Below are 27,285 nucleotides of genomic sequence, written 5' to 3' on the forward strand. Positions count from 1 at the left end.
ATCATCATCTACATAACTGTCCTGCAATGCTACCATGTCCTTTTCCTTTGGTTAGAGACAAAAAAAAAACTGCAGATGCTAGAATCCAAAGAAGACAGGCAGGATACTGGAAGAACACAGCAATCCAATCACCTCTTCAGAATCCTTCTCCATTCTAATTAGTTTCAAATGCTCTCCACAGCCCTGTTCTTTTGTAAATATTTTTATTGAGAAAAATCTTTAATTTTTTTACAAAATTACAAAATCACTACAAAACAATATAACAACCTTATAACGACAATAAAAGTAAACAAACTACTACTCCAAAAACCACTGAGGAGAAAAAACTTACAATTCAATAAATAACTAAAAACAAAACATTAGACCAAGTTACCAAGTTAAACCAAGGTAAATTAAATTACTTTCAGTTAAGTTACAGCACTCAGCATAATCCCACCAAAGTTCCTCACCACTGGGAACATCAGTAGGCAAACCCGTATTTGTTCAGGCTTTTTCCTCTCAGGAGCCGCGGGATCACCAGACATAGCCCTCATGACTACACAAAGGTCCTAACCAATATAGCCGATAAGTCTGCGTCTACATAATTCAGAAAGGGCCGCCACATTCTATAAGACAGTTCTGTTTTCTGGTGCACCATACCGTAAGGAAGTCCAGAGGGATGCGCTCCATAAATAATCTACGTCATCTTGAGTGTCCCGGGAATTCTAACAACTACTTCTCCAACAGACCAACATATAACACAAATGAGAGACTTTCCCCCTTGCCCATAGGGCGCGCTCATCCTACCCACTAACCCCTCCATGGCTCCTCCTAGCTGAAGCTGTGCCCTAGCCCCAGACAACACAAAGTAAGAAAAAGTCACACACATCTTATAACAAGAAAGTTAAAAGTTGGCACCCAACCCATCCCATCCATGCTTTAACTCTCGGCAGTCCTGGTAGAAAAGACATATAACCATCCCCAAGCCCCGTCCCATACCAAGGAGAAAAACAAAAAGGAAACGATGAGAAAAAAGAACAAAAGGATAATGGGAGGGGAGAGAGAAGGGAGAAGACAGAGAAACAGAAAAAGAAAGAAAAACAATTAGGACCCCCACATATATCCAATCTTCAAGATCAGAGACGGTTATAGTGAGTGGTGAACTCAGCAAGGTCAATCACAAAGGCCAACCTCCCATCCATAGAGTCCATCTACCAGGCCCGCTGTCAAGGAAAGGCCGCCAGCATTCTCAAAGATCCATCCCACCCTGACAATGTTTTTCTCTAACCTCTACCATCGGGAAGAAGATACAAAAGCCTGAACACACACACCAGCCGGTTTCGAAAGAGTTACTACCCTACTGTTAGAATACTGAATGGACTCTCAAACACTTAGCATTTGCCTATACCTATGTTTTTGTTTTGTCGCTGTTTACCTATTTACTTATCTATGCTACTTAACTATGTGATCTGCCTGTATTGTTCGCAAGACAAAGCTTTTCACTGTGCCTCAGTACACATGACAATAAATTCAATTTAAGTAAAAACCATGACAACCAGGTAAACTAGGCAAATTACAGAGAAAAAAAAGTAAATATTATTGTCCATATTATTCAAGCCAGCCAGTCTATTTTAAAGTATCCAGGAAGCCCTTTGCCTTTTCTGGTGAGTCAAAATTAAACAGCGACCCTCCATGGCTGAAATGTAATATTGCTAGATATCTTATGGAATACTGGACATTCAAGTCCCTCAGCTGCCTTTTTATCTCACCAAAGGCCTTCCTCTTGCGAATCATGAGCACAGAAAAGTCTTAGAAAAGCATAATTCATGATGCTTTGTATATCAGAGCCTTTGGATCCTTCCCCAGTGCTCAAGAGGCTTCCAGCACCATTTGCTTATCTCTGTAGTGCTGGAGTCGCATTAGGACCAGGCAGGGGCGCTGGTCCGACCCAGGCCTGCCCACTGCGACCCAGTGGGCCTGCTTGATCCGCACCTGGCCTAACTCAACTTCCAGCTTCAAAATTCTCGGGAGCCATTTCTCCAAGAAGCTGATTAGCTGGCCTTCTTCCTCCCATTCCAGATGCCCCACAGATGGATGTTCATCCAACGGCCTCTATTTTCGAGGTCGTCAACCAGTTTTTCCAAGGCCTGTACCTGCTGCTCCAGGGTCTGGACCCAACCCGCCGAAGATTATGCCGTAGCTTGGGAGGCCGCGGTCCGCTGCTCCACCTCCATGACAAGCTGCCCGAGACACTGGATGTCCTAGTTATGCTGCTGTAGCACGACCAAGATCAGTTCCAGCCTGGCCCAGGTCTCCTCCATTACTGAATTGATCTCTCGGAGTTTCACAAACTCTGAGACCAGGCTCTGCTCCATAGGTAATTCCCCATGGGCGTTTGTGGGGGCCGACGCTGTGGCTGCGGGCATATCCATTGCTGCAGGGGAGTGATCCTCATGGTCATTTTTCTAACTACTTTAAACTAACACAGAACAATTCTTGGGGGGAGGAGTCAAAAACTAACAATTTCTACGACAATGGGTAATAAGGTAGGATGAGTGCACCACTTTGGGTTCTGGTGCAGAGCTGAGCAGGGCATACCTACTGGGTCATCACCATCTTGCAACCCCTCTACAGCCCTGTTTATTTGATTGGCCTATGCACTGACCCCAGCACAGTTTGAGCCCTTCCCATTAGAACAGCTTCCCAGTATCAGTTCCCATAAACAAAAGTCATTGCATCCACACCAATCTTTCAGCCATGCATTTATCTCCTTACTATGTTTAGCCTAACTTTCCCATGGTTCAGTAATCACAAAATTCTTATTTTGAAGTTCCTCCTTTTTAATTTAGCTCTTAACCATAGCTATTTTCACAGAACCTGCTTTCTAGTCTTATCAGTGTCATTGATACTAATGTGGATGCCAACTAAATCTCTCCCCTCTCACCACGGTTTCTCAGCCCCAATGAGAAACCCTTAACCTGATGCTTGGGCAGGCAACACAGCGGTTGGGACTCACTCACTGCTTCAGTGAACAGTATCTATCCCCCTAATTATAGTATATTGTATATTGTGGTATACCGATTTCCTCCACCTCATTTGTCTGGCTCTGTACAACAGTGCTGTGGTCAGTTCACTCATTCACACAGCTTGCAAGAACCATAATTTCAGAACTGGAGGTGGCCAAGGCTCCTCAAAAGTTACCCCATGAGTTTGCATACCTGCTTCAACTGCAGTCATATCTTCCTCCCTGATTACAGAAGAAATTTACATCATGTAATCTGAGCAGTAAGATGGAAACCTGGACCAAAGTGTCCAGGCAACAGCCCCCTTCCTGATAAGGCACAATGTCTTCAGTTTGGATTCCAGCTCAGATCCTAAGTTCCTCAAGTTGCAAACACTTGCTGCAAATGTTTGCTCTGGCTCAACTTGGTGTCCAGTAGTTCTGACATACAGTCGATATAACCTGTCCTGCCAGTATTTTATTTATTAATTACTGATGTATCCCTGCAGCTTACACAAAACAATTGCCAGCCTTTCTTACATATATCAATCTTATATTTAACATGCTATCTTTAAGTAACATAAATAAGGTCTAGCCACCTAAGCATAAACCAAAAACCTTACCTTTACTTTAAAGGCTGGAAACACACACCAATCAACTGTTTTCCCTGCACTCATGTCATGTTGTGGTTTGTGATTCCACTGCACACCTGATCTCATTGCACATAGGTCTCTTGATCCACACCTTTTAACCTTTCTCACCTATTACTCTGCAAAGTTTACTATTTACAGTAAGTGTTACTTAAAGTATCCATTTCCCCCTCTGCACATTTCCTCCTTGCAACCAAATTCCAGGATATATTCATTGAACTTCTGTTTTATATGGCAAAATCTCCTCACACTAATTATGCTCCTTATTGTTCCAAGCTCTGCATCTCTGAAATATTGTGAAATTTAAAACACAGTAATCTTTAGCAAGATGTTAATGACTCTCATCCCTTTTTAATGGATCTCAAAGCCACTCACTGTCGACTGATATTAATTCAAAGCTGCTTCATACACAAAAAAAAACTCAAGAGTTAGCAGTGTAAATTTAGTTTCACTAAAGTACAACTTTTCAAGCTAATAAGAGGTGATTGTTTATATTGTTTACTTTAGAACAAATTCAGATCCATGTTTATTATTAAAAACATGCCTTTAAGGCAGTCATATTTCCCATAGGATTACACAGAAGCTAGCAAAATTTGCCACTAAACCATAGAAGGAAATATTAGTGCAAGTGACCAAACACTTGATCAAAGGGCAAGATTTTAAGCAGTATCTTGAAAATTAATGGTAGTTAGGAGACTACAGAGCTTAAGGTCAAGGCAACTAAAGGGACAACCAATAGTGATGATACAATATTGTGTATTATACTGACAGAACCTTTGCAAGAGATATTTCTGGAGTGCCTCATTGGTAAGACAGCATCAATAAATGGTGATGGGCTCAAAGCTGTGCTCATTATAAATGTGAAATCAGCATTTGAAAAGATTCACCAGCAGTACATGTCGATATAAAATTTATATAACAGCAAATTGTTTTTAATAATAAAAACAAATTGCTGGAGAAACTCAGCAGGTCTAGTAGCATCTGTAGGAAGAAAGCAGTTACCTTTTTAAGTCCAGTAACTCTTCATCAGAACTGTCAGTTGCTAAGAAGAGCTGGTTTTATGCTGAGGTTAGTGGGGGTGGGGGCAGGGGGAGGAAGTGGGTGAGTGGATAGATGGAAAAGGAGCCCAGAGACAGACAGATATGAAAAGGATAGGTAAACAAGGAAATAATGGATAGCAGGCCAGTATAGAAGAAAAACTGAATGAGAGAGAAGAGCTGTTTTGTATTAAATAACAAAACTGAGAAATTTGGAAAGAAAATAGTTGAACATATAAGTTTCAGCAGTAAAAGTTAAAAAATCGTTTTATGCAAAACTAAGCATTGCAACACATATCAGTAGAGAGCTTTAATTACAGGACAAGTTTATATTTGCAACACGTTATCATTGTTGACAATAATTTCTTGTAAAGACATCCCTATTATTTGTACAGTTTTAAATTGTGGATTGAAATAAGTTAAGAACTGTTTTAAAAGTAGGAATGGTAAGGATTGCTGTCTGGCTTGAAAGTAAATTGATACCCATTATGATACTCATGGTTTGCATAGCTGTGGCTTATTGCAGTGGTTGCGGACAAACTGGAGCCAAAAGGGTTGATTACAAATGCAGCTTCAATCGACAAGTAATGAATTGGTTTGTGGTTGGGACAGGTAAATTGGAGAATTCTTTATATTTTAAAAGATGTTCAGCTTTTGTAATATCTTCAGGAATAGCAAAGCTTCATTTCCACCACAGTACCCCAGCAAGATGTAACGTAGCAAAATATATTAAAAGTCCAGTTAACCTGCTCCTCTGGATTGGACTAAATTTAATTACTTCCTTTAATCAACTGAACTTAGTATCTCCATTGTGAAAAGAAGAAAGCAGTCAACAAAATTATAGTTAACAATTTATGTAAAGACAACCTGATGGCAGTTTTTTTTTAATTACAGTAATTCAAACATAACAAAATGGGGTTCAATGCCCTCCAATTGAAATATGCAAATTACCTATGAATGAACCTCATAGAGATTCCTGCAGATAATCCTGTCTCCAGATGTAAACAAATTGGATTTCGGGATTTTCAACAGTCAAATCTATTAAATTACCCTATTGTCTGAAACTTCATTATAATTTAAAAGCAAAGGAACAGGCTCACTCCTCAGTAGCATTTTCAAAAGAAAGTGCTCCTGTTTACAATTGTTACAACTCTGAACCAATAATCTGCTAGGTTTACAAATGATACCACCTTGCAAGCATCCTGTTCCATGAAACCTCGTTGAATTCATTTAATTTCCTCATCAAAACTGGGTGTTGTGCATTTCCTTGTGAAGGTATCACAGGAATCTGGTTAGTAAAGAGCGATCCACGTTACTAATCCTCTCAGTTTGAGAACAATTGTCTTTAATATGATTGACAAAATGAGTTATGTTAGAGTGTCCTCGTTCCGAAGATATTCGCCAACATCAGCCTGGTGAAATACAACAATTGCCATAGGGTCTACTCTCCGGCAATCCTGTGTTGATTTTGCAGCAACTCCAAAGCCCTTCAGAAATAAGTCAAGAATGTTTTAAAAGCTGTGCATTATATAACTTAACCGTATCTTCAGAATCCTTAAAAAACCAGAACAAAAGATAAACAACAAATGTCAACATTTTGATTCATAATACAGTCTTGAAGACAATTTGCATTACAAAAAGTATTAAACGTATTAAAAGTATTATTGAGACCATTACTATTTTTCTTTTATTTTTATGATATTTCATTTCAATTCTGAGAATTGAAATTGAGAATTGAACTTTGAACAGGAGCTGTTTTTTGAAAAAGAACACAGATTTTAATATGTGGAACTGGCCTGGAAAGATAATGCAGATTAATTACTGCTCAAAGGACACTATAGATGATTCGACATAGGTGTTGCAATGGTCAGATTCATAGCTGGTTGGTTGTTGGTCAATCAAGGGAGGTTCTAACATAGAAAATATTGAACAAAAAAAATAGTAAACTAAGATTAAACTGGCTCTGCCTAGGTTTTGAACAGCTTCCAGAAGGTGCTTTTATTACAATCTCTCTTTGATTTCAATCCCATTATCAACTTGAGAGAGAATCCCAGCTTGCATGAGGTGGCTGAATAATTTTGGAAGACTACTGAAGCTGTTTGCATTGACCGAGATCTCTAGACTGGAGATATTAATTAGAGTATCACAGTTTGTGTTCTGCTAGAATTAAATACAAATTAACAATTTATTATTAAGTATGTAAGTTAAAAATTGATATACACAATCCATTATGTGTAAAGTCTACTTGGAAACACCTGAGCAATTTTGAGGGTCATTGAATGTTTAAAGTTCACTCTGTTATGAATTTAGTGAGTGAGTTAGATTTAGTTTGGCTTGCTATCTTTGTGTAAAATATTTTTCTCAGTGTTGTTATGTTACAATCTGTTAAACCTGAAGGGATAAATTAGAACAACAAAAATTGATTTCAGGTCATATGGGATAGGGCAGCTATAATGAAGCCTACTCATAACAGATGTAAATTGCCAGATTTTAATTTGCAAACTAAATATTTGAAAATTAATGTTAAATGTCATTACATCTGTCAAAATAGACTAAAACTTGGTCTATCATGGTCAGAATGTGTCTAGTTAAGCTCTATGTCCAAATACATGTCTGCCTACAGTGACAGAACCTCCAAAGTCATGAAGGGAGGCTTCAAATCACCTCAAGCAAAACAGGGATCAAACCACGTGCTCCTGATTCAAATCTAATCCACAGATGCCCAGCAAGCTGTTGCCCATCCTGTTTAAAATCCAGAATTTCTGGCTCAGAAACATGGATGCCTCCAGCAGTCCCTCAAGACCACCTCTTTGTCTAACTTATCCCTTCCAGCAGAATGGTTATGTCTCAACAGTTAATAAAGAGCAAACAATCCTTTCACTTACCAAAGGAATGTCTGCCATGGAGTAAACCACTACACCTTGGTACTGGGTTGTATTTTCAGTAATTCGGCCCAAGCCAGATTTCAATATATGATTTCCATAAAGAAAAGATTGTTCTGTTCCAGGTTTCACCCACACTTTGTACTGAAATTTTAAAAAATTTATTACCTTATATATCTGAATATTAAAAAAACTACACAAGTTAACTTTGAAGACACATTCTAATATTTAGGAAATATAGATCCAACCTTATCCATAATAAAAGAGCATTAAATTCAGTCATGGTGACATACCTACCAGTTCATTGAACAATATATCACCTACCTTGGCATAAGGAGCAAGATAGTCAAGTGCTGTAATGTGAAGTCGGAATTTTAAAGTTTTAGTGAATTTTCCAAAGCAGGTTCCGAATGAAACAAGTTTCTCTCGAGAAATGTTTGTTGCCAACTTCAGGATTTTTTCACTACAAGATACAGTAAAACAAATTTCAGCCATATCAAATGTAATATTTTATAACAATGCCATTTCCAGTTAGTGTACAAAAAACTTTACGACACTTAATCATAGCTATTATGTAATACACTTTCACAAAACTCACTCAAATTCTTTAATCCTCCCTTCATACTAAGAAGAATTTTCCCGAACTTCCTCAACCTTCAGTATACTTCAGATGAAGTTTTTGCCTTATTCAAAACCAGAGTATAGGTTTAAAAACTTGTTGCCTTTCTTACCTTACGTAATATACACGATCATTGTGTAAACGGAAGCAGTAGGTTCCATCAGGCCGATCCACCAGTAACTTTATATTCTCTCCAATACTAAAAATAGTAAAAGATAAAATAAGGGTTAGCGAGTTTTGAGACAATTTGTAGTTCAGATTGAGGTTCTGGATGTAGGTTTGCTCGTTGAGCTGGAAGATTCATTTTCAGATGTTTCGACACCTCACTAGGTAATACCTTCAGTGGGCCTCTAGACGAAGCACTGCTGATGATTCCTGCTTTCTATTTATATGTTTGGGTTTCTTTAGGTTGGTGATGTCATTTCCTGTGAAGTCATTCCCTGTTCTTTTTATCAGGGGGTGGTAAATCAGATACAATTCAGTGTCTTTGCTGATAGAGTTCCGGAGGAATGCCATGCTTCTAGGAATTCTCGTGCGTGGCTTTGTTTGGCTTGTCCGAGGATGGATGTGTTGTTGCAGTCAGAGTGATGTCCTTCCTCACCTTTACGTAAGGATACTAGTGAGAGAGGGTCATGTGGTTTTGTGGATAGTTGATGTTCATGCATCCTGGTGGCTAGTTTTTTGCCTGTTGTCCAATGTATGTTTGTTACAGTTCTTGCACGGTATTTTGTAAATGACATTTGTTTTGTTTGTTGTCTGTATAGGGTCTTTCAAGTTCATTAGCTGCTGTTTTAGTGTGTTGGTGGGTTTGTGGGCTACCACGTTGCCAAGGGGTCAGAGTAGTCTGGCAGTCATTTCAGAGATGCCTTTGATGTAGAGGAGAGTGGCTAGGATTTCTGGACACGTTTTGTCTGCTTGTTTGGATTTGTTGCTGAGAAATCTGTGAAAACTGTGTTTATTGGGTACTCATTCTTTTTGAATACACTGCATAGATGATTTTCTTCTGCTCTGCCTAGATCCTCTGCGCTAGTGTGTGGTGGTTCATTGGAATAATGTTCTGATGCAGCTTCATTTGTGGATGTTGGGGTGATTGCTTCTGTAGTTCAATAGTTGGTCCGTATGTGGTGTTTTCCTGTAGACACTGGTTTGAAGTTCCCCATTGGCTGTTTGCTCTACTGTAACATTTAGAAATGTCAGTTTGTTGTTGAATTTTAGTGAATTTTATGCCAATAAGGGTATTACTGATAGTCTTGAATGTTTCCTCTAATTTGTTTCATTTAGTGATGCCAAAGTGGCATCCACATAGCGGACCCAAAGTTTGGGTTGGATGGTTGTCAGAGCTATTTGTTCGATATCAGGGCTCTTGGCAGAGAGAGTAATGCAGAGACTCGTTTAGTAATGTCATCACTAAACGAAACAAATTAGAGGAAACCTTCAAGACTAGTAGTAATACCTTTTCTGGCATAAAATTCACCAAAGTGGAGGAAAACAACAACAAGCTGCCATTCCTAGATGTCACAGTAGAGCGAACAGTCAGTGGGGAACTTCAAACCAGCGCCTACAGGAAAACAACACATATGGACCAAATATTGAACTACAGAAGCAATCATCCCAACATCCACAAACGAAGCTGCATCAGAACATTATTCCAATGAGCCACCACACAATGTAGCACAAAGGAACTACGCAGAACAGAAGAAAATCATCTATACAGTGTATTCAAAAAGAATGGGTACCCAATGAACACAGATTTCTCAGCAACAAACCCAAACAAGCAGACAAAATGCATCCAGAAACCCTAGCCACTCTCCCCTGCATCAAAGGCATCTCTGAAATGACTGCCAGACTACTCAGACCCCTTGGCATCATGGTAGCCCACAAACCCACCAACACACTAAAACAGCAGCTAATGAACTTGAAAGACCCTATACAGACAAGAAGCAAAGTACCGTGCAAGGACTGTAACAAAACACTACATTGGACAACAGGCAAAAAACTAGTCACCAGGATGCATGAACATCAACTAGCCACAAAACGACATAATCTTCCCTCACTAGTATCCTTACGTAGAGATGAGGAAGGACACCACTTCGTCTGGGACAACACAGCCATCCTAGGACAAGCAAAACAGAGACATGCACATGAATTCTTAGAAGCATGGCATTCCAACCGAAACTCTATCAACAAACACATTTGACTTGGACCCGATTTACCACCCTCTGAGAAAAAGAATAAGAAATGACATCACCACAGGAAATGTTATCACCAACCCAGAGAAACCCAAACATATAAACAGAAAGCAGGAATTATCAGCAGTGCTTCATCTGAAGGCTCACTAAAGATGTTACCAGTATGGTGACGAAACATCTGAAAATGAACCTTCCAGCTCAGCGAACAAACCTACATGCATAAAATAAGGGTAGAGCTTGAAATGATTTCTTACTTATGTGTCCCAAAGTTGGTGTTCAATTTAACAAACAGTACTTAGAAGATTAATATAAAAGCAAAACAATGGAGATGCTAGAAATCTGAAATAAAAACTCACTGGGTCAGACTGCGTTAAAAACCTGATGAAACGTCACTTGATCCGATACTTTAACTTTATTTCTCTCCACAAATGTTGCCTGACCTTGTGAAATTTTCCAGTTTCTACATACCAAAGATGATAATATGATAACTAACACTTTGTCCTGAAATTTAGCTGCCTTGTAAAGTGATTAAGTTACCAAGAACTTGCAAGCTTTCTCACTAATAACTACAAGCAACTTAGAACCAATGGAATCATGCTAAAGAAAACCATTAATAACTTTTAAGTTGGGAAAGATTTAGAAAAGCACACACCAATTCCAATCCAAAACAATACTGCAGTCAAGTGTTTAATTCAAGGCTTAGTGCTTCCAGTTGAGAAGCAGAGAGCACCAAATTATATTGGGCACATGGACAGGATTTCCAAGTAACATTCAATGTTACTATCACGTTTCAAATTAAGTGATCTGTTCATCAACATGAATGCATCTTGGCCCTGTGACAGGAACTGTTTTCTTATTTCAAGATTTTCAAAATTAGCTACTCCGAGATCAGATACCGTGGTTAGATAGAGCATAAATATCTCTACACTGCCCAACCAATGTGCCTCAGTCCCAACTAAAAAAAAGTGCCATAACAATAAATATATAATAAACCAGAAATGCAAGTTTATTTTACATAAAGAGCTGCATGACCTTACAGCAACCTGACAATGATGTCAAAGAGCTGTACATCACCAACTACAAATAACACAGAGTAGGGAAAGTTAAAACTGAAACTACTACTAGAATGACTCTTGGGAGCACATGAACACATGAAGTTAGATTAATCCTTGCTGTAAGATCAGAGTCTAAATCTAGATTTACCTACAGCCACATTTAGTATGAAAGTATAATAAATGGTATCATTTAAGTCCAAGCCTGATAACTAAGTTTTGATTTTGCCTTCTGCCCACCCAGTTTGTCTTGGACCCAAATTCTTAGCTACGTTGTTAAAATTCCAAAAGCGATTCAGAATTGGACATGACTGCACTATGAGTTGTGTGTGTGTGTGTAGATAATAACTACATTTATACAGACTCTGGAAGACTAGGCCCAACAGGCAGCCTTTCTGGCTCCAACCAATTGCCGTTTACCGACGCTGCTCCCACCCCACCCCCAAAACCTGTAACAGGCTCCGAGAGACAGAGAGACCCAGAGTCTGACCCTCCACCACCTGCCGCCCTCAGCTTCACCGAGACAGAGAGAGACACCCAGAAACAACACAGCCATTCCCAACAGCACCGGGACACTCGGATACGGTACAGCGCCGCGCCAGCCTCACTATTTGGAGAGTTTCTCAAAAAGGAGCCGGGTCTCCTCGTCCGTTAACGGCCGCATCTCCAGAGCCACGCGCTCAACCGGAACCGGAACTGACCGTAACCGGGGCAACTACACAGAGCCGACCTCCCCCCCCATCACCGAAATCTTCCAGAAATTAACTTCACCTTGGGGGTGGGGAATAACATCTTTAATTTGAAAGGTCGGTACTGAATATTACCGCTTTCTCAAACCATTGTTCACTGTGTCTGTAAATTGATGGGGACCTGAGGAATATAGAAACACTTTTAATTATATACATTACTGCACCGGGGACATTTGCTGTGACAAGTGAATGATATTTTGGATCGAAAATTAAATTTTAATGTTAAACAAGGGGTTCAAAAATATTGGGCATGAGTGTGACCAATATTTTATTGGTTTGTAACTCTCAGATTTCTCACCCCGGAACTGTTGTAGCGGTGTGAATGTGTAGTCCGGAGGGTCATTTCATGCCGGTCCCTTTCCACTCCGTTTCCGGTTGTTTACCGTTTGCCCGGGTGGCAGCTTTTTTTTTAAAAAAACTTTTTGCTGAAAAGAAATGAAGCGGAACAAACGGGGCCGCTTCGTTTCGGTATCGATGGTGCAGAAAATGAAAAGGCTGTCTGAGGTTCAGCGGCAGCGGTGGATCCGCCCCGAGCGGCCGGGGCCTCAGTCCGAGTCCGGAGTTCCGCCGCGGGGTGATGAGGCCCCCGGGCCTGAGGCCGGTGTGGAGTCAGGTTACTGCCCCCGGCCTGGGCCGCCTTTGAATGACCGTCATTCGTCGCCCTTTAAAAAGCTGCAGCTGTTTGGCCTGGGATTATCCAAAGCCTGCCCTCACCTTGACTCAGTTAACACCCGCTCAGTGAGTGAGTGAACAACTCCCCTTTACTCCAGGAGCTCGGGTTTACTCTGGGGTTAGTGCAACATTGTTAGAGGCACCGACTGTCTGATGAGATATTAACTACGGGAACTACTGTCTACCGATTCTGGTAGCACAGTTTCAAGAAAAGTAGGCTGTTTAGCTGTCCTGTGACCCTGGCAAGGCTGCCTTCCTAAACTTGTCACTTCTCTAACACTTTACAACATTAGTATCTGCAGCTCTTTTATGTCCATGTTGGTTTTCAGAGCAACCATAGCCAGACTTCGAAAGTTACTTTTGAGCATTAGCAATGTCCAGACTGTCCGCAATGTACCATCTCGGTGCGATCTACTAAATTAGTTTCAGAATTAAGGAAACTAGTTATCCTACGATTTTTTCCTCTCTTGAAAAGAGACTTGATACAAGTGCTTGAGTTTCAAGGGTTTATGGTCATATGGTTTTCTGCCAGATCTCTCAAAGCTACATCCTATTAAGTTATATTTGCCACCTCCTTTTAATTTTGTGCACATTGAATATTATTTGCCCCTGCTACCAGTGTAGCGTCAGCTGTAAATTTAGCTGGCATAATTACGTTCTTTAAAGAACTAATAAACACTGATTCCCACAGCACATCATTTAACATACGGCACAGCTTCCTCTGAAACTCATGTAATGCTCATGTAGTGCTGTCTACGATATAGACAGATTTTAATCTATATTAATCACCTGCACTTTGGTATACAGGGTGTAACTTCAATGTTTGCTGAAAATACAAAACTTTGAAAGATTGTGAACTGTGTTGAGGATTGTGTAGAGCCTTTTTGAAAAAAAAAGACACATGAAGAGATAAAGGAATAAGAGAGGTTTGGAGGGATATGGACCAGGAGCAGGCAAATGGGACTAGTTTATTTTGGGATTATGTTTAGTGTGAACTAGTTGGACCAAAGGGTCTGTTTTCATGCTGTATGACTGACTGAGACAAGGTGGTGGAGTAGGTGACAGCTAAAGTTCACTGCAGAAAAATTTGATCACTTTTGGAAGGAGGATAATACAAAAGACACCATTCAGAAAGGGGTGCAGGAGTAGAAAATTCTGGATGAATTGAAGGTGACAGGACTGGATAATATAGAGATAAATAAAGTATATTGTATCCTATGCTTTATTAATAGGGGTATAGAGTACAAGAACGTGGAGGTTATGTTGAGTTTGTATAGGACTCTGGTTCAGTCTTGCCTGGTGTATTGCATCAAATCTTGGGTGCTACACTTTTGCATGTGAAGGCATTGGAGAGGGTGCAGAAAAATATCCAGGAGAACTATTCCCAGGTTAAAATCTTCAGTTATGAAGATAGATGGAGAAATTGAGAATATTTTCCTTATAGAAGAGAAGACTATGAGATTCAACATCGTGAAGCTCCTGGGAAGATCAGATAGCTAGAGCTACACCTGTTATGAAATGCGCGAGAATGACAGGACACAAATTTAAAGTCATTAGTAAAAGAAAAAAAAGTGACAAGGGAAAAACATTTTCATGCAACAAGTGGGCAGTGTCTGGAATGCACTGTCTGATAACGTGGTGGAGGCAGGTTGAACTGAAGCATTCTAAAGGAAATTAAAATGTTATCTGAAAATGAATGTACAGAATTATGCAGGAAATTGTTCTCATTTGAAGACCTGGTGCAGACACAATGGGCTAGATGTGTTCCTTCTTCACTTAATTATGTGATATTGCCAATTTTTCAAAAATAGGAGTCAGATTTGCAACTGTTATAGTATAGAGTCTCTGTTCATTCAGCATTAGAAAATTCACTATTCCTTCCTTCTTAAATCTATTACAAAAGTATCCTGAGTCTTGGAGCCTTTTAAGGCAACTTTTCCAATTAATCTTTTATTGAGATTTTGAAGGTTTTGCAACTGTATTGACTGTTAAACTGCATCTTAGTTTTGATCTTCCCCTCCTTATTTCAAATAAATGGTTTAATATTTCAAAAACTCTTTTGACCCCTAAAGCGAGGCTGACACAAAAGTCTTCAAAAATTACTTTCACTTCCTTAACTGTTCCAACACTTAAGCTGCATAAACTGATGCTTGAATAAAATTCAGTTGTTCCAATGTATTAATCAACATCCTAGTCTGGCCCGTATCTGTAAGCTTCTCCATTGATATGCTGATCTATACCTTTGCAGTTTCTTTTAGTCCTACCTGCCAACTGAAGACATCATTCTTCTGACTTTTTATATTTTCTTTTACGTTCCCCTCACTGTATTTTTAATACACTTAAAAAAAAACTTCAAAGGTGTGACCTACATACCTTCTAAAACACTAAGCAGTAGTTGTAATGGATTCAAATTTGTTAGAGGTCTGCATGACTATTTGCATTTGGTTAGCAGGCATAGTTGAATCAGAAATCCAATAACACAGTGATTAGATTAGATTAGATTGCCTACAGTATAGAAACAGGCCCTTCAGTCCAACAAGTCCACACCGACCCTCCGAAGAGTAACCCACCCAGACCCAGACCTTACATTTATCCGTGACTAATGCATCTAACACTATGGACAATTTAGAATAGCCATTTCACCTGATGCACATCTTTGGATTTTGGGAGGAAACCAGAACACCCAGAGGAAACCCACACAGACATAGGGAGAATGTGCAACTCCACGCCCAAGGTGGGAATCGAACCTGGTTCCCTGGTGCTGTGAGGCAGCAGTGCTAACCCTGAGCCACCATGCTGCCCTAATTTTTTTGTGCTTGCCATAATTTTTTTTATTTGAGCTTCTCTGCAAGCATGAACAAAATTCTGCAAATTTCTCATTAACTTATAAAAAATGGCTGTTAGGTCCATAAAGGAAAGTGCTACCATTGTGGATCAGTTTTATTAGTATATGGAATCAACATTCTTATCTATGCTGCTAATACTGAAATATTCAGAAAAACATGGATAGTAATTTGGCCTTCAGAAACCTCTCATATTCCTTTATAGTCAAACTTCCATCACTAAATAATTAGAGTGTGGCTTTTATTTTTCTCAAGCAATTCAGTTTATCATTTATTAAATGCAGTAATGTTTTGCAGGACATGTTGACAAAAATTTTAAAACATTGATTTTAGCACCTAATATATCAAAATAATTTCTTTAAAACAAATGGGAAGTATATTGTGGGGTCAAGATTATTGCTCCGACCCAATCATAGAAGTGTCAGATTTTTTAATTGGGATACAATCAGCTTCTAGAATGGTACATATGGTGGGTCTGTCTTTGCTGGATCTCATTTTGTTTTACAAAATGTGGTCTTGGATGGTAACACCTATTCAACTTCAAGTTGACACTGATTAAACATGTATCTGAGTTTATGTTTTCTGATCAAGATATGCTAATATTCCTGCATGGTCTGTATTGATTTGAAATGTCTGGAATTTTCTTTTTTTCAGATCTTTTGAGGCTTTTATTAACAGAACCTTTTATTTAGAGTCATAGAGATGTACAGCATGGACACAGACCTTTTGGTCCAACTCTTCCATGCCAACCAGATATCCTAAATTTATCTCATCCAATTTGCCAGGATTTAGTCTATGTCCCTCTAAACCCTTCCTATTCACATACCCAGCCAGATATTTAGAGTCATAGAGATGTACAGCATGGAAACAGACCTTCCAATAAGAGGAAATATTGTTATTGAAACATGCTTTCTTTGCTGGTTGACAATCACATTCTTTTTTAATTTTATGTCCTTTTTATATATAATTGAATCTTTCATTTGGTCTGTCAAGATGCGCAGCGATAGTTGGAGGAGACTTGATAGTGAGGGGGACAGACAACCTTTCTCTGGCTACAGATGTAACTCTAGGATAGTGTTGTCTTCCAGTAGCCAGGGTCAAAAATATCACTGGCTGCAGGACATTCTGAAGGGGGAAAGTAAACATTTAAAGGTTGTGATTCACATTGATACCAATGACAGAGGCAGCAAGAATTTAGGGATCTTGATAGCAGACTGAAAAGCAGGTCCTTAAAAGTTGTAATCTCTGGGGATTACTCCTTGCCACATGTTAGTGAGTAAAGGAATTGGCAGATAGAGCAGATTAATACGTGGCTGAAGAATTGGTACAGGAGGGAGTGCTTTAGATTCCTGAATCACTGTTTCCATTTCTGAGGAAGGTGTACATATCCAGGCAGTTTACATCTGAATAGTAGTGGGACCAACATCCTTTTAGGCGGTTTGCCAGTACTATTAGTAGGGGTTTAAACAAATTTGGCAGGTGAATGATAATACAGGTGAAATAAGGAGTAATGCACAGGCAAACGTAAAAGAAAAATCAAGTCAGCTGGAAGGTAGACCATATATAGTCAAGTTAAGGCACAAGGGACATAATGCTGGAGAAACACAGGTCTAGCAACATTTATAGAGAGGAAAAAACAAGTTAACACTTTGATTCCAGTGATCCTTCGTCAGAATTGTGCAGGAGATGGTGCACTATTGATCAAGGAATCAATTACTGCAAAATGTAAGTCTTATATATTAGAAAGTTCCTTGATTGAAGCCATACAAGTAGAATTTAAAAACAAAAGGGCAGTCAGAAAGAGAGATTAGAATGACAATTATATAAATAAATATCTGAGAAGTGTAAAAATAACAGAGTAATAATAATAGGGGATTTCAACTTCCCCAAAATTAATTGGGGCAGACACAGTCTAAAAGGCTGAGAGGGGCCAGAAGAGCCATTTATGCCAGTGTGTCAGAAGCCCTACAAGAGAGAGGACAGTGCAGGAACTCCTTTTTTGGATTGATTAGAAGTGTCATTGGGGGACAGTTTTGGTGATAGTTATGTAATTCTGCAAAGTTTAAGGTACATATGGAAAAGAATAAAGTTGGTGAAGATATAAAGGTTCTGAATTGAGGGAAAGCAAAGTTTTAAAATGGTATGATGGGTTCTGGTCAAAGTAAACTGGGGGCAGCGACATTAGGAAAATCTCCATCAGACCCGTGAGAGGCATTTAAAATAAATAGTTCCTATAAAGGTGAGGGTGGGGGAGGCCGATGGTGAAAATGTGTCCAGGATGTCAAGGATCATACATAATTGCATAAGGTTGATATTGACGGCTAAAATCAGCAGGTGTTGAAGCCCTAAAGGAGTATAGAAAACACAAGTAGGTAAAATAAAGGATAATCCAAAGGCATTTTGTAAGTATGTTAGAGATAAGAGAATAACCACACAAAGAGTCAAACCTATTAAGGTCCAAAGTGGCAATCTGAATGGAGCCAGAAAAAGTACGTAAGGTTTTAATTGATTACCTTGTATTCACTATCGAAAATGTAAATATTGAAATTAGGGGAAACTGTGATAAATTTGAGTAAATTAGCATTTAGAGGGAGGAGGTATTCCGTGGTTTTAACAGACTTAAAATTGGATAAATCCCTAAGCCTAGATTTGATGCATCCTAAGCTGCTATGGGAGGTGCCAGAGGATTTTAAGACAGCTAATTCAAGAAGGGTGCTAGGGCTAAACCAGGGAACAATAGCCCAACGAGCCCAACATCAGTGATAGGGAGTCTTCTGGAAGAAACTTTGAGGGACAGAATTTATCTCCATTTACAGAGAGAAAGATTATTCAAGCATAGGCTTTGTTAGGGGAAGATCATGTCTGGCAGGTTTGATTGAGTTTTTTGAGAAGTTGACTAGGTGTGTAGATAAGGCTAATGCAGATGATATAATCTACAATGATTTTAGTAAGGCTTTTGACAAGGTGTCACATGGTAGACTGGTCAAGAAGGCAAGAGTCCTTTGATTCATGACAAATGGGATCCAAAATTGTCTTAGTGACAGTAGGTTGAAGATTGTTTTTATGGTTGTGGAGGAAACCCTTAAACTCCAGGAATGGAGGGTTTGAGATATGAAAATAGACTGGAAAGGTTGGGCATTTTTTCATGGGAGCATGGGAGGTTGAGGGGTGATTTGTTTGATATTTATGAAATCATGAGGGACATAGATAAAGTGAATAACATGGGTCTTTTCTCTAGAGAGGTGGAGTTTAAAACTAGGGGGCATATTTTTAAGGTGAGAGGATTATGTTGGAACTGTATAAAATGTTAGTTAGACCACATCTAGCGTACTGTGTACAGTTTTGATCATTACAGTATAGAAGAGATAAGATTCAGCCAGAGAGTTTGCAGAGGGCTCCCTAGGCTGCTGCCAAAGCTGAAGTGTTTCACTTAGAAGAGACTAGATAGGCTGGGCTTGATTTATTTGGAGCAGAAAAGGCTGAAGAGAGACCTGATTGTGATCCACAAAAGTATGTAGAGTATAGATACTGTCAATAGGGATAAATACATTTCCCATACTAGATGGGAATATTTACTAAGGCGAATGGAATTAAGGAAAGGCGCAAGAGATTTTGAGGGGAAATTTAAAAAAAATCCACCCTGAGGTTGATGGGTATTCAGAATTCACTGTCTTAATGGGTGGTGGAGGCAGGAAGCATTGCAACACTTCAGAACTATTTAGATGAACTTTTCAAATGCCATAGAAAACAAGGCTGTGGGGCAAGTGGTGGGAAATGGGATTAGCATAGATAGGTACGTGATTGCTAGTATGGACATGATGGACTTCTTTCTGTGCAGTAGCATTTTATGATCTATAATATTACTTGAATATCACATCTTGCAAGACATTTTGGTCAATCATGTTGCATCTTTTCATATGCCACAATAAATCTGAAATGTAGTTTTGCATTTAATCTGCAAGGTGGTCCATTTTCCCTGAGAGTACAGGTTGGTGTTTCAGTACAGCGTATTTTTAATGTTCCAGGTACTGCCCAGTTTTGCAGAATTTGTCCGTTAGTTGACCACATTTCATTAACAAATAAATATCTGACTTCCAGAAGATTTTGTTTATTGAAGCTTAAACTATAATACAGTAACACATTTGAAGATTAACTAGCCCTGAAGTCCTTTAGCAGTAATCATTTCTCTTGGGCTGCCACTGAAATTACAGCAGGAAATTGGAAGAAATCCATGTGAACAATCAGGGCCTAGTTTTGGTGGGGAGACAGTAGCATCCTGGTAGTGTTACAGAACTAGAAATCCAGAACCCCAAGCGAATATACTGAAGATGTGAATTCAATGACATAAAATCTAGAATTAAAAGTTAGCCTAATGGCCACCATGTGCCCATTATCAATTGGGGTGGGGGGGGGGCAGAAAGAAACCCTTTGGTTCACTAATGTCCTTTGGGGAAGGAAATCTGCTATCCTGACCTGGTCGGTCCTGCATATGACTCTAATGTGGTTGACTCTTAACTGTCCTGTGAAATAACTGAGCAAGACCTCTATTCCTGAGAAATTATGGATAGGAGATAAATGCTCGACTAGCCAGCAATGTTCAGTCCCATAAACAAATTAGAAAAAGAAATTCTGCCTGATGATTCACTGTTCAACAATAATGGGAATGATTTAGCCTGATTTATCAATAAATGCAAAAACCTTCATCTTTTTCACACTAGTCATCTGAGAGAACCTTTAAAGGGTTTGTTAAGTCGTATTTATGGATTTATTAAAACTACAACACGTCTGCTCTATAACAAAGAAGACAATGGTGTCAGCTATCTGAAGCAAGCAGAATTCATGACTACTTCTCTTAGAATACATCCATGTGTGTGATGACACTTGTATAGAAAAGTTAGAAAACCACAGGCAAAGGCAGTGGTTAAAAATAATCATATCTTTAACTTTTTAAATTCCTAATTTCATGCTTAATGTTCACCTGTCTCCCCGTAATGCATTTTGAAATATCCTCTTGTATGAAGAGGGCAATATAATACAAATCATTCTTATTGCTTTTCCCTGAATGTAATGATCTAAATTTGATAAATAGCTGGAATAAAATAGAACTGGAGCTGAAAGAAGAGATAATGGGGTTTTTAATTGATTGAGAGCTTATTTATAAATGAGTGACGTTGAGACTTTTAAAAGGGAGAAAAACAGGTAGTTGTAGTAAAATACCTCACAGTTGACAGAATGAGATTGAACTGAATCATACAGAACAGGAGGCCGTTCAGTCTGAATGTGCCTATGCCATTTCATTGAAAGAGTATCCAATTAGGCACTCATTATACTGCACTTTCTCCCCTCTTTGAGCACATTACACTTCAATCTATTTCCACCATCTCTTAAGACTGTGTATCACCACCTTTAAGACTAGATAATTGTAACTCACTGCTTAAAATAATTTTTTTCAAACCTTCTTTAGTTCTTTTGGCACTGATTTTAAATTACTTCCTCTGATTTCCAACCCTCCTGTTTGTAGAAATGATTTTTTGTTTACTGTATCAAAATTCCTCAATTTTATATACTACTTAAATTCTCCTTCACCTTCTCTGTTTGAAGAACGACCTCTGCCTTTTGCATATAACGAAATTGCTCATCGCTGATACCACTTCATAAATTTCCTTTGTACTTCTCTGAGGCTTCAAAGCTTTTTCTAAAATGTGATGCCCAGAATTGGACAATGGACTGCTGCAGCCACTTAATCAGTCATTTTGTAAAGGATTTGATAGAATTTACTTGCTTTTGTGCTCTGATTTCATAGCTAATCACAATGTATATTAATGATTTAGGTGAGGAAGCTAAATGTAATATTTCAAAATTTGCAGATGAGACAAAGCTGGGTGGAAAGCTGAGCTTTGAGGAGGATACAGAGATGTTGCAGTGTGATTTGGACAGGCTGAGTAAGTGGGAAAATGCATGGCAGATGTAGTATAATGTGGATAAATGTGAGACTATTCACTTTGGTAGCAAAAATAGGAGGGCAAGTTATTATTTGAACATCTGTAAAATGAGGTAGGGGAATGTTCAATGAGTCCTGGGTGTCCGCATGCACCGGTCATTGAAAGTAAACGTGCACATTTAACAGACAGTAAAGAAGGAAAACTGTGTATGTTAGCCTTCATAGCAAGAGGATTCGACTACAGGATCAAGGATATTTTGCTGCAGCTGTACAGGAAGCCACACCTGGAATATTTCGTGCATTTTTTGAACATTCAGTTTCCTTATCTGAGAAAAGATAGTCACATCATTGAAGCAGTGCAGTGAGAGTTTACCACATTGATTCCTGGGATGATAGGACTGACGTATGAATGTGCAGAAAGTGAGGACTGCGGATGCTGGAGATCAGAGTCGAGAGTGTGGTGCTGGAAAAGCACAGCAGGTCAGGCAGTATCCGAGGAGCAGGAGAATCAACATTTTGGGCTGAACATAACTGAGTCGGTTAGGATTGTATTCACTGGAGTTTAGAAGAATGAGGGGTTCTCGTAGAAATCTATAAAAATTTAACAGGACTAGATATTAGTGCAGGGGGGGTGTTCCCAATTCTGGATCCAGAATCAGGGTTTATACTTTAATGGGTAAACCTTTTAAGGTTATTCACTAACCTGTTCACTTTTTGCTTGATTTGTTTCCCCTTAGAAATTATATAATTTGTTTCAACCACTTCTGTTGGTAGCAAATTCTAATTTCTTACCATATTTTCATTCCTACTGTTGGTGAAAGATATTCCCATTTTGATGTCATTAGGAATTAACTGAGATCCTTTTTCCAAACACACACTGTGCTATTCCAACTTTTAGTCACTGTTAGCAAGATCAGTTGTCTTTGCTTTACTTCTAATTAATATATCTTCACAATTAAGAGAAATTTGTTCACCTAGAGATTGGTGAGACTGTGGAATTCACTACCACAGTAAGAGGGAGGCCATAAGTGGCTGCAGCAGCCCATTGGCCAATTCTGGGCATCACATTTTAGAAAAAGGTTGGAGAAGCTGAACAGCTCTAGTTTCTCACTGGAATAGCACAATTGATTCAGTTAAAATATTCTGTTTTCCAATTGACAGTGCACACTATGTATAAATTTAACAGCTGACATACTTTTAATTTAACGTATCTTTTCTATGTCTTGGATATCTTTTCTCATTGCATGTTGATGGTTTCTGGTAATCTTTTAATTTTTGAGCGTTACTCAGTTTTTCCAATTTCAATCGTTTATATATTTATGTGTTGTACTATACCACAAGAATATGTAAAGTATGAGATAATAACTTGTACGTTAAGCCGAAAGGATCTACAACAATTGTCACTTGAAGGAAGATATGTTTAGTTAAATTTTATCACACTGAAAACTGATTTTTGAGGTATGCCTTGTAATATGTGTTTGAAAGCGATATCTTTGTAATGCTAAAACTGAATCTGAAGCAAATGAGATCAACAAAACAATTGTGGAAATATAAACAAAACATAGATCATACTATGTAAAACTTCAAATTCTGTTTTAGGAGACATCAATAATGCTTCATATTCTTTAATTCCTTTTTTGGGATTATTCATTAAAATAAGACCTGAAAATCATTGCCAACTAATTAGCAAATGCCACGATTCTATTCTGATCATGAAAAGATATTTCATAAATTTTAAGATATATGTCCTTTCAATCAACTTGCTTGTCCATCTGCTCATCTCACAATAAGTGATGGACAGCACATTCAGCCAACAAGTTCATGCCAGTGTTGATGCCCCTCATCAGCCTCCTCTCAAGTTTTTTCATATAAATGTACCAATGTCACCACGTATTCTTGCTTATGTGTTTGGTTAGTATCCCCTTAAGATATTGTACGATTTGTTTCAACCATTTCTTTTGGTTGTATGTTCCAAGTTCTTACCATATTTTCATTCCTACTCTTGATGCAAGATATTCCCATTTTGATGTCATTAGGAATTCACAAAGGTTACCTTTATCGAACCTCTCTTGATGTGCTGTGTCAGTTTTTAATCACTGCTGGCAAGATCAGTTGTGTTTGGTTTACTTCTAATTAATATATCTTCACAAATAAGTGCTAAGTGTTTTTATTTTAAAAATAACTCACGACTTTAATGAGTTTTCCTTAGAGTAACAACAGATGATAGCATATTAAATTTCATGGAGATTTTATGCTACATGCAGTGCTGTGAAATGTTTAAAAGAAACTTGAATATTTGACTCCCAGAATAATATATGCTGACTTGTATACTTTGTATCCTGTTTCTCATTAGCTACACCTCTTGTTGCAACCACCAGCTACTGCCGTCTTTGTCATGGAAGGTTTTCCTCCAGGAGTCTACGTAATGTTTTTGCAAAAGTTCCTTTGCTCGAGGCGAATCCAGAAAGGCAGCGCAGAGCACAGCAGACTTTCTGTACTGATTTTCAGAAATTAGTTGGTGTTGTAGTAAGGCAGGATCCGTCTTTGCCACAATATATCTGCAGGAAGTGTCATGCTCAGTTTTATAAATGTCGGAGTATATTGAGAAACTACATTCAAAGAGTGAATACTTCACCAGTAGGTTCTGCACAACGTGGACAAGAGTCTAGCAGGTATTTCAAGTACCTAATTGAGTGATTATTGTGCTGTACTGTCTAATGTTACCAAGTGTGTATTGTTTACTACAAACGCAATACAACCAAGTCCATTTTTGTATTCAAAGCATAAATGCATGATCAAAATGATCCAGGAGTATTATTTAGCAACACTAATTCATCTTTTTCATTAATGTAGATGGCAAAGAAATCTGTCTGGTTTTGTACTTTACAATATCTTGAAAAATTGAACCCTTAATGTTTTTGTCCTTGCTTATCCATGCAAGGTATGTTAGAGGCACAAGAGCTTGTGTCTTCCTTTGCATTACTTCTTTGAGATAGATTTTGAAGGGAAAGTCATACTTGAATAGCCTTCATTATGAACGTACAAATTGGGAGCTGGAGTGGGCCCCTTGCCCCTCAAATCTGCTCCATCATTCAGTAATATCATGACTGATGCGTTCACTCATTCCCATCTACCCCCAATAAACTTTCACTCCATTGCATCTAACCTAATTACTTCTGATATCTTCTATATTCTTAAAAATATTCAAGTCCCCTGTTTCCAGTGCCCTTTGAGGGAGAGAGTTCCAAAAATTCTTAACTGTTTGAGAAAAGAATTATTCTCGTCTCTGTGTGAAATGGATAATGTCTTATTTTGAAACATTGATCGTTAATTCTAGATTATTTCCAAGAAGAAACATTCTTTCCACAGCCACCCTGTGAAGACCCCTTAAAATCTATATGTTACAGTTAAGTCACCTGTTACACGTTTGAGCTCTAATAGATACAAACCTAGCCTGTTCAACATCTTCTCCTAAAACAATCCAACCCCCAGTCCAGGTATTAGTCTGTTAAACTTCTGATCTACTTCCAAAGCATTTATCTGCTTCTTGAAATAAAGTGACTAACACTACTACAGGGTTCAAATATTGTCTGTGTATTGCGGAAATGTACCTCCCCGTTTTTGTATTCAATTTCTCATGCAGCAAGCAATAACATTCTATTAGCCTTTGTAAGTATATACTGCATCTGCACACTGACTGTTTCTTCACATGCACTTTGACATCCAGATCACTCTACATATCACCATACAGATAATATACTTCCTTTTTGTTCTTTCCACTGAAATGGACAGTTTCACATGTATCCACATCACACACTTTGCCAGATTTGTTTACTGAACCTACCTATATCCTTTTTTAGCCTCGCAATGTCCTCTTCCCAACTTACTTTCTCATATTTTTGTCTAATCAGCAAATTTAGCAACCATACCTTCAGTTTTTTTTACCCAAATCATTAATGTAAATTATAAAAGGTTGAATTCACAACACTGATTCCTGTGGCATGCCACTGACTACATCTTGCTATAGAGAAAATGACTATTTATGTCTATTTTCTGTTCCCTGTTAGCTAATATTCAATTCATGCCAATATGTTACATAAGTGAGTTTAGAAAACCATAGAACTGGTATGGATAGACTTCAAAAGTGCAAAAGTTTACTAATTAATTTTGGTATTTGATTTAAGAACAAACCTTTAGGAACTGCCTGGAGCAATTCACAAAAGGAACATGTGAGTTATTGAGTCCAGGGATTGGTGCAGGAACTATTATTGTTTCTAATTTATGTCAGCCTTGACTCAGTGGGCAGCAATCTTGCTACTATGTCTAGGGTAGGTAGTATGCTTAGAGAGACTGGTACATAATCTCAGTTGACACTTCAGTGCAGTGCTGAGAGAGTGCTGCACAAATGTGAGCACTGTCTTTCAACTGTGTTAAGCCATTGTTCCATGTAAAATGGATGTAAAAGATTCATTGTCATGAATTAAAGAGTTGGAGAGTCCTCTGGGTGCTTTTCGTGACCTTGGGGTATCCCATTGCATTTTACAGCCAATAAAGTATTTTTTCAAGCGTTACAATGCAAGGTAATTTAGCAATTAATTTGTGCTTAATGCAGTTGTTCAAGAAGCTAAGAATTAAATGCCTAAATTATTGTAATTGTTGAGGAACAAGTGTTGGCCCAGATAGTGAGTATAACGTGCGAATATTGCCATGGAATCTTTTATATCTGCCTGAAGCAATGTGTCGATCCTTAGTTGATATTATTATGAAGGACTGTATTTTATGATTCTGATGGATAAATCATTACAATAAAACATATCCCTGCTCATCCAAGTTATGATGTAGTTGGTCAGTCTGTCTTGTCATCACTTCATTCAATTGACCCCCTGATTTCCAATACATCACATTCAAAATCCTTATCCTCAGTTATAAAATCCTTTATTGCTTTGCCTCAATTTGTGTCAACAACATTCTCCAGTCTCTGCCATTCGTTATCCCCTTTTGTGTATTTCTGTTCTTTTTATAACACACTTTTCCCAGACCATCCATTTCAACACTAGCACTGATTCCCATGCTGATCCTCATTCTCTTTCAGATTTTACTCAAAACTAGTTTTCAATTAAGCTTTTGTTTTCCTCCTGTGAAACAGCTTGAAATGGTATCTTTGTTAAAAGCATTATATAAATGAAAGTCATTGTTTAGATTATATTTAAATTATTATAGACAGACATAAAGTTATATTGCAGCATAAAGTGGTCAAGGAAAAGTATTTTATATCCCTAAACCTGAATATGCATTTCCAAGTTATACTGTTTACATCGTGTAGTCAGTTATCTTCCAACATCTTTGGAGATGCTGGTGTTGGACAGGGGTGTACAAAGTTAAAAATCACACAACACCAGGTTATAGTCCGACAAGTTTAATTGGAAACACTAGCTTTCGGAGTGCTGCTCCTTCATCAGGTGACAACCACCTGATGAAGGAGCAGTGCTCCGAAAGCTAGTGCTTCCAATTAAACCTGTTGGACTGGACTATAACCTGGTGTTGTGTGATTTTTAACAATTTTTGGACTATTCAAGTATAAAAAACTTGACATATTGTAAACTGAACAGGGGTTTGCCATGACAGTTCAGCTGTAAACAATGGCAGAGTGCTAGAGGAACATCCATCTATG

At 38.4% G+C, this 27,285-nt stretch overlaps 2 protein-coding genes across 2 annotated transcripts in view; one reads left to right on the top strand and one right to left on the bottom strand.

Moving 5' to 3' along the window:
* Positions 1-5,505: 5,505 nt before the first annotated feature.
* On the bottom strand, positions 5,506-12,549 carry nip7 (NIP7 nucleolar pre-rRNA processing protein). Its single transcript, XM_043706799.1, has 6 exons — positions 12,457-12,549; positions 12,018-12,279; positions 8,281-8,367; positions 7,874-8,012; positions 7,553-7,693; positions 5,506-6,154 (listed from the first exon to the last, which is right to left on the bottom strand). Exons 2-6 carry the CDS (start codon positions 12,071-12,073, stop codon positions 6,035-6,037), a joined length of 543 nt encoding a protein of 180 aa, XP_043562734.1. The 5' UTR covers positions 12,074-12,279; positions 12,457-12,549; the 3' UTR covers positions 5,506-6,034.
* Positions 12,475-27,285, top strand: part of znf276 (zinc finger protein 276) — a 35,025-nt gene continuing 20,214 nt past the window's right edge. The window contains exons 1-2 of the mRNA XM_043706797.1: positions 12,475-12,900; positions 23,968-24,286. Coding sequence (XP_043562732.1) covers positions 12,594-12,900; positions 23,968-24,286 — 626 coding nt within the window. The 5' untranslated portion in view covers positions 12,475-12,593. The remainder of the gene's footprint in view (positions 12,901-23,967; positions 24,287-27,285) is intronic.

The sequence above is a fragment of the Chiloscyllium plagiosum genome, chromosome 17 (assembly GCF_004010195.1).
Source record: "Chiloscyllium plagiosum isolate BGI_BamShark_2017 chromosome 17, ASM401019v2, whole genome shotgun sequence".
Taxonomy (NCBI): Eukaryota; Metazoa; Chordata; class Chondrichthyes; order Orectolobiformes; family Hemiscylliidae; genus Chiloscyllium; species Chiloscyllium plagiosum.